General features: G+C 40.6%; 1 protein-coding gene across 1 annotated transcript; it reads right to left on the reverse strand.

Annotated features, from left to right (window-relative positions):
- Positions 1 to 3,554: 3,554 nt before the first annotated feature.
- On the reverse strand, positions 3,555 to 8,202 carry LOC141631542 (uncharacterized). The gene is made up of 6 exons (XM_074444201.1): positions 7,317 to 8,202; positions 6,972 to 7,111; positions 6,508 to 6,685; positions 5,893 to 6,405; positions 4,083 to 5,769; positions 3,555 to 3,906 (listed from the first exon to the last, which is right to left on the reverse strand). The coding sequence occupies exons 1-6, from the start codon at positions 8,200 to 8,202 to the stop codon at positions 3,555 to 3,557; spliced, it is 3,756 nt and encodes a 1,251-aa protein (XP_074300302.1).
- Positions 8,203 to 8,702: the final 500 nt, after the last annotated feature.

Here is an 8,702-nt window from a genome sequence, read left to right on the forward strand (position 1 = left end):
CAGGCCAGGTAGCTGCCCTGAACCGGTTCATATCAAGATCCTCTGAAAGGTGTAAAACATTTTACAACCTGCTCAGAAGAAACAAGCAGTTCCAGTGGACGGATGAACATGAAGCAGTCTTTCAAGATATAAAATCTTATCTGTCATCTCCACCCTTACTGGCTAAACCAGAGAAGAGAGAACCTCTATTAGTATACTTATCTGTCACTGACACAGCAGTCACTGCAGTCCTTGTAAAAGAACAGGAAGGCCAACAACATCCTGTCTATTATGTAAGGAAGAGCCTGCTGGATGCTGAGATGAGGTATGGAGTACTTGAAAAATATGTCTTAGCTTTAATTATGTCATGTACTAAGCTACGTCCCTATTTTGAAAGCCACCCCATTATAGTCAGGACCAACTTACCCATAAAAAAATCCCCACGCAAGCTTTGAATTATAAGGTAGGATGGCCAAGTGGTCGAGTTCAACTTAGTACATATGATATTTCCTTCGAACCCGGGCGCGATCAAATCGCGAGGCCTTAGCAGTTTTGTGGTGATTTTGCCCTAACCTAGAACCTGACCTGAAAAAAGAAGTTAATCAATTAGGAAATAAAACCCCAGACCAAGAATGGACTCTTTTCATAGATGGAGCATCTAATGCCAGGGGGACAAGGTTAGGATTAGTGCTTATGTCGCCACAGAGAGACGTGATAGCTCAGGCTATAAGTTGTGAATTCAAAGCTACTAACAATGAAGCGGAATATGAAGCTCTAATAGCAGGCTTAAAGGTATGTCTAGACCTCGGTGTTCAAAACCTAAAGGTAAAAACTTATTCACTTTTAATTGCTAATCAAATAAAGGGAATTTATACGGCCAAGGATGCAAAAATGATTTTGTATTTAGAATATGCAAAAAACCTTACTGCTAAATTTGCTTTATTTGATATAGATCAAATATCAAGAGACCTGAACACGCAGGCTGATGCTTTGGCCAGCCTAGGTTCAAATTTTACTCCCGCAGTTTCCGATAAAATACTAATTGTTCATTTATTAGAGCCGGCTATCAGCAAGGCTGAACAAGTCAACCCTGTCAATCAGGAGAGTAATTCTTGGACCAAACCCTATTATAATTGGTTTCTCCGAGGAATACTACCTCAGGGAAGACACGAAGCAAGGGCTTTTAAAATCAGAGCTTCAACCTATGCTATTATCAATAACACTTTATTCAAGAGATCGCAGGCTGGACCATACCTGAGATGCTTGGAGCCGGATGAAGCCAAACAAGTACTTCAAGAAATACACGATGGACATTCTGGTAACCATAAAGGAGGAAAAAGCCTGGCAAGTATAGTACTCAAGACAGGCTACTACTGGCCTACACTGAGGGCTGACTGCTTGGAATACTCTTCAAAGTATGAAGCCAGTCAAGTTCATGTACCAATAATACATCAGCCAGCTGAGCTCCTTCACTCAATTTCCGCACCCTTGCCATTCATGAAGTGCAGAATGGATATTGTAGGAAAGTTGCCTGTAGCTCCAGGACAGAAAGTATTCATGTTGGCTATGACTTTTTATTTCCCCAAATGGATCGAAGCCGGCTCTTTCAGGCATGTAACCGAAAAAGAAGTAATATCCTTCATCAGGACGAATATTATTTGCAGATATGGAGTCCCATCGGAAATAACATATGACAATGGAACCCAATTTGTGGGGAAAAAGACCAAAGCATTTTGCCAAGAAGGGAATATCAACCTGGTAACATCAACCCATGGATATCCAAAGGCCAACGGCCAGGCTGAATCCAGTAACAAGGTAGTTATAAGCTGCCTAAAGAAGAAACTAAAGAGAAGACGAGGCAAATGGGCTGAGGAACTTTTATTAGTGCTATGGGCAGACAGGACGACTCCAAAGACATCAACAGGCCAAACACCCTATTCTTTGGTGTATGGCTGCGAAGCTGTCATTCCTGCAGAAATACGGCTGCCGACATCAAGATATAGCCTGAACAACGTCGAAGCAAATAGAGATCTGATGCAAGACAACCTGGTCCTGACAGAAGAACTAAGGGACGCTGCCAAAATCAGGATGGCATCATACCAACAAGCAGTAGCCAAGACTTACAACAAAAATGTTTGAATTAGAGTTTTCAGGGAAGGAGACCTTGTCCTACGAAAAGTTTTTCCAAACAAAAAAAAAGAAAAATCAGTAGGAAAGCTCGCCCCCACATGGGAAGGCCCTTACTTAATTGATTCAATCGTTGGACAAGGAGCATACAGGCTCCAAACATTAGAAGGAGAAATGATCCCAAGATCTTGGAATGTAACACATTTGAAATTATTCCATGTATAAAACCAACGTCAGGCCAAAATCAAGTAAAAAATTTTATATTTACTATCAGTGATTCAACCTGACATGCTATCTGAAAAATTACGTGATTCATATGCTCTATGTGCAATCCATGTCTATCTAACTAACCCAATTTCTCTTATTTTTGAATCCTGAATAATTATACATGATAAATGTTTATATGCATAAATATTCAGGATTGAGGGCTACTCTACTATATATCAATTTCTGAAACAAAACTTTGCACTTAATTGTGCCTAACTAGTTGGTAACCATCACCGGATACAGTAACTGTCAGGACCAATTAGGCATGAAATAATTGCCTGACCTGACTAGGTTTACTGCACATATTTACAACCGGATGGACGCAGCAAGACGGTGCAAGGGTGTGTTATCCCGACCATCAGTCTAAAAAGCCCTCCAGTCAGGCAGGGTACATAAGGCCTCCTGTCAGGCCGGTTTTCCCACCCCTTCAGCCACTATGGCAAAAACCATACTTGGTTGAATTACTCATGATAGCTCAAATGACAGGACAAGTTCAAAAATGTCTTACAGGTTAACAAAATAATGATTTTGACAGGTCCACAGGATTGGAAAAACAAAGTTCACAGGTTACCAAATTCCAGACACCAGACAGTGAAACAAGGTTTCGCTACACCAATTGGTTCCAGATTAATGGAACAAAGTTTCGTTATACTAGATTCAGATTCCAGACCGGCGAAACAAAGTTTTGTCGTGCCAGTTTCCTCGTGCGAGTTTCCCGATTGGTGAAACAAAGTTTTACCAGCTTCATTCCAAATTAGCAAAATAAAGTTTTGCTAAACCGGTCCCATTTTCCAGCTACTCTAGACAGATGATATAAGAGGCTCAGGTATGTTTCTTATCCTTTATCTGTCCCGACCGGACTACTTTGACCTTCATCTTACTCAGACTCGGTCAAAATGGGGGCTTCTGTAGACACCTCAAAGTTGTATACCGGCCTTACGGGTACCCGATGGTGAGGCTAATACTTAGTGACTAAATAAAAATTAACAATGTTATAATTAATGGCTCTTTAAGCTTATTACCCGAGAAAATGAAATGAAAACCACCTTTAAGACCTTTATTTCCTTTTTTTTTTTTTGCTAAAATGTAAGCATTTCATTGATTAAGCAAATTTTACAATCGTTTTTGCCAGACAATACAATTTTCAAACTAATACAAATTTGTGCCCCTAAAACATAAGATTAACAAACAGTGGCCAGCCATCTGGAATCAGCTTGCTTAATTCCAGACGGCATACAATGAGAAAACCTAGCTTTAAGACAAACTTTGACCTGGGTAGCAACATACTCAGGTTTGTCAACAACAAATTTCAGACGAGCAGAATTACGTTGAAACCATATAGCATACCAACAAGCAAGTAAAGCTGCTGTAGCCATAGTCTTCTTCAGTTTGCTCCATCTTCTTCTAGTAATGGCTGCCAACATATTATCTTGATCGAGATCAACCGAGAGCCAAGAACCCCTTCTTTGCAAAACAGCTTTCTTTGAAAACACACTCGAAAAAAGGTGTTCTTGGGTTTGAAATCTACCGCATCTGATCAACATAAATCATCAACACTAACTTGGAAATACTTGATTTTGTCCTTCAACATGAGCCCCGATGAGCAATAATCCAGGCCACAAAAGAGTGCTTAGGAAGAGCCATAGGGCACCGAGACGACATTATACCAGTCCACCCGAGCCCTCCTCTCTCGCACCCATTCATAACACCTCCTGACAGAATAATCTCCCACACCAACACTCCACTGACCATTCACAAAACCCTCTTTGATGATCTCCTTCACTCTGCACACTTTCTTCCAGTACCAAGTGACATCAGTAGAAGGAGTATAATCCAAACAATCAGCATTTTTAATGTAGATGTGGTTCACCCATTGAACCCACAGTCTGTCAGGCTTATAACATAACCACCAAACAAGTTTACCAACCATTGCCACATTCCAATAGTAACTTTGATGTAATCCTAGGCCCCCCTCCCTCTTAGGTACACAGACTTTATGCCACCCAACAGAAGGTACTCTATTATACTCAGTGTTTCCTTCCCAAAGGAAGTTCCTACAAATGGCATCCACTCTATTAAGAACTCCCTTAGGTAAAACAAAAATTGAAGCCCAATAATTATGCATAGTGGATAGGACAGAAGACACTAGCACAAGTCTTCCAGCATAGGACAATTTTCTAGCCCCCAAACTTCTGATTCTTTCCACTATCTTGTCAATCAGTACTCCACAATCATTTTTCTTTAGCCTTCCTGCAGTAATTGGTACCCCTAGGTACTTAAAAGGCAGTTTACCTTCTGAAAACCCAGAGGCAGAGAGAATTTCCTTCCTGAGACTGTTACTTACACCATTAAAATAAGCATAGGATTTCTGAGCATTCATCTGAAGACCTGATGCTACAGAAAAGGCAGAATAGGCTCTTAACAACACCATAATGAAATGTGCATTCCCTTTGCAAAACAAAAGAAGATCGTCAGCAAACATAAGGTGGGTTAACTTCATTGATTTGCACAAGGGATGGTAATTGAAATGAAGCTTCTCAGTAGCACATTTAATAATTCTACTCAAGTACTCCATACTCAAGGTAAAAAGAAGAGGTGACATGGGATCACCTTGCCTAAGACCTCTCTTCCCAGGGAAGAAACCAAAAGTATCACCATTAAGAGCAATTGAGAAAGAAGCACTAGTCACACAATTCATTACCAACTCTTTGAAATGAGGGGGAAACTTAAATGCAGTTAATAACTCTCCCAAAAATTTCCAACTCACAGAATCATAAGCCTTCATCAAGTCCATTTTGAACATACACCTAGGTGAGCAAGCTTGCCTATTGTACAACCTGACAAGATCCTCACACACTAAAATGTTCTCAATAATACTCCTACCCTTGATGAAACCCCCCTGGTTTAAGCTAATCAGATCAGGAAGAATTTCAGCCAGCCTAGCACAAATTAGCTTAGAAACACACTTGTACAACACATTGCAACAAGCAATGGGTCTAAATTGAGTAACATGAGTGGGCATCTTCCATTTAGGAATTAAGGTAAGGATAGTGGTATTGAGTTGTTTAAGGATCTTACCAGTTCTAAACACATCCTTGATAGCATCACATACCTCACCACCAATTACACTCCAAGAATCCTTGAAAAAAGCACTAGAATAACCATCTGGGCCAGGCGCCTTGTGATCAGGAATAGAGAAAATAGCAGCCTTAATTTCCTCACTAGTCACAGGCTTAAGCAAAATAGCAGCATGAGAAGCAGTGCACACACTCCCTTTCCTGATGATCTTGGGATTAACAGAAACAGTATGACTTTCAGTCCCCAGCAAATGAATGTAATAATTCAGAAAAGCAGCTTGAATTTGCTGAGGGTCTTCATGTTCCTTACCATTAGTATCTTTGATAGAAAAAACTTGATTTCTCAAAAAATGACTTTTAATAACCCCATGAAAATATTTGGTGTTTCAATCCCCATCCTTCATCCAACTAGCCTTAGCTTTTTGCTTCAGGAAAAGAGTACAGGCATCATTCAAATCCTTGTATTCATTTAAAGCCTGACTCTCTTTTGCACTCCAGTAAAGATCACCTGGATTAGTAGCAAGTTGGCTCTGGATGTACTCCAAATTCTTCAGGGCCATAATAGAACTCTTCTCAATATCACAAAAGTGCTCCTGATTATACTGCCTAAACTTGCCTTTCAACTGTTTAAGCTTAGTCACCAGACAGAACATTTTGGTCCCCTTGAAATACATGTTCCACCAGGTAGAAATAGAATTGTGATACTGAGGAGCTTTCCCCCACATATTATAGTACTTGAAGGGTTTCTTATGATGCATATGCTGATTTCTGCACTTTATAATACATGGGGTATGATCAAAATCACCTTCAGGTAGGAAGTGAGCAAACATATCAGGCATCTGATGTCCCCACTCTCTATTAATCAAAGCCCTATCCAACCTACTGTAAACTCTAGTTGTAACATCCTGCTTGTTATTCCAAGTGAATAAAGACCCCATAGCATGGGATCTGTCAACTAAGCCACACTTAGACAAGCATCATGAATATCATCTATTTCAAAGATCACTACGACTACCTCCCAATCTTTCGGTATGAGAGAGTCTTGTGTTAAAATCACCACAGGCCAACCATGGTCCATCAACTGTAGATGCAAACTGAACAAGCTGTTCCCACAGCTCTTGCCTAGCAATAATATCATTGAACCCATAAACCATAGACAAAAAGAAAATTTTCCCAGTAGCAATTTCCAGAATCCTCATATTGATGCATTGAGCAAAATAATCACAGAAATCAACCTGATAAATGGTAGGATTCCACAGAATCCAAATCCTACCCCCCTTGTGCCACCTATTGTTAGTTGATATACTCCAACCATCCATAAGAATTCCAGTGAGACTATTCAGAGACAAAGACTTTATCTTTGTCTCTAGGAGACCAAACAAACCTACTTTGTTCGTGTGCATAAACCATTTGACTTGTCTTTGTTTGGTAGGCTTATTCAGTCCCCTCACATTCCAAAAACCCAGATTATACATTCCCCACCACAAGGTGAGGAACACTACCACTTGTCCCAATGCCTACCTTGGGTGTATTGGACTTATTTAGAGCTTCTAGAAAAGTTTGCTGACCAAAAGTATGGACACTACATGCACCCTCAGTAGTCTCTTGCCTACTCATACGCATTATAGGACGAATAGGAGTAGGTCCAGAGGAATAAGTACCTGTACGATACCACACCACAGGAGTTTGCAATTGTATTTCCACAGTAGGGCCACTATGTGTCACAACAACAGGAGAGGTCACCTTTACTTTACCCTTGTCCTGCTGTGATTTAGAAATCCCCCCTGACTTTTGGCCTCCAAATTTTAGCGGTTTGGTTTTTGGGTGGGAAGAGGAGCTGTGTCTTCTTCTTAGGGGCTTTCCTACAGTCAGCAGAAAGATGCCCCACACCATGACAAACATCACAAGCCACTGGTTTCCACTCGTATTCCACTTCCACCTCAACCATATCTCCATGCTCATCTAAAAATCTCACTTTGTCAAGTAAGGCACTACCAAAAGAAACTTCAATCATAACCCTAGCATACCCAATTCGTGTTTTCTCTTCAGTAGCAGGATCACATTTAATATAGTTCCCCAAAAGCCCCGCAATTTTAGGTATCCCTTTCCCCCAAAATTTGAGAGGCAATTGGTGTAGTTTAACCCACACCGGAACAGATTTCACCTCATGCTTAATCAACTCGACATCAGGCGTCCAAGGCTTTACTATTAACGGCTTATTATCAAATAGAAAATGGCCTTGTTTCAGTACAGCCGCCATAGCACCTTTATTCTTAAAATGGACCATAAACACACCATTAGGGAGAAAGGACAGTTTGTCTACCTGATAATTGACCCAGAGTCGTCTGATAAACCCCTCTACAATCTCCCAAGGCGGATTCGCCGCCAATATGAAACAGTAAACAGAATTACGCCAGTAGTTCAATTCAACCTGCACTTCCGCTTCAGTAAATTGCAATAATTCAGGACCTTCTGCAATAGGTTCGAGAACAGCCGGGCTTTCCACACTTTCATCTTCCTCCTCCGTCACATCTTCCACTAATGGCTCCAGCGACAGTGGAGGAATTCCAACAATCGTCCCCATAGCTTTCTCCTTTTGAACATCTGCATCTGAAGGACCTTCTTTGCGTGCGAGAGCAGGAAATTCCTCTTGTGTTGTAGAAGAAAGAAGATCAAACTTATTATTAGAAACATTTTTTTGGTTTTTTGGTGAAGATGAAGAACTAATTGCAGAATTTTTTGCAATTGTCATATTGAAACCCTAATTATTTTTCGCGATGAATCCCCCTTTTTTTTCTCTTTTTCTCTTTCTATCTCTACATCGACCTTTATTTCCATTTAGCCCACTTTAGTGTGTTATTGGCGTATAACCCAATAAGGTCCAAATTTATCCGCTTACCAAATGATGGTTAGATTAAGACTCGATTGTTATTGGGCCAAATAAATAACAGTCAAGAAAATGCTAAATCAATTGGTCTTAGCCGAGTATTAATAGGAAACCGAGATAGAAAGGCGCGTCATGTAGCAAGATGACAAAGAGATAATGTTTCAAAGCGTCTTGCTTGTGACGGGCTAATCCCGTCACAAGCTGAAGACCTCTCACAAAATGAGAGAGGGGACAAGGTGGGGCACCCCCATGTGCTTCCCCACTCACCTCTCATGGGTATTTTGTGACAGGAAATGGTATCCGTCACAAGCTTGTGACGGATATCGCCGTCTTCAATGAGATTTTGTGTAATGTTTATTGGCAGA

Source organism: Silene latifolia, chromosome Y, assembly GCF_048544455.1.
Source record: "Silene latifolia isolate original U9 population chromosome Y, ASM4854445v1, whole genome shotgun sequence".
Classification (NCBI taxonomy): domain Eukaryota; kingdom Viridiplantae; phylum Streptophyta; class Magnoliopsida; order Caryophyllales; family Caryophyllaceae; genus Silene; species Silene latifolia.

Excerpts from the sequence above, each read along its gene's own strand:
- LOC141631542 (XM_074444201.1), bottom strand. The coding sequence starts at position 8,202 with ATGACAATTGCAAAAAATTCTGCAATTAGTTCTTCATCTTCACCAAAA. Across the intron at positions 7,112-7,316 it reads GGGGCATCTTTCTGCTGACT|GTACTTATTCCTCTGGACCT; the intron begins GTAGGAAAGCCC and ends GGTATCGTACAG. Across the intron at positions 3,907-4,082 it reads GGAGATTATTCTGTCAGGAG|ATGCGGTAGATTTCAAACCC; the intron begins GTGTTATGAATG and ends TATGTTGATCAG.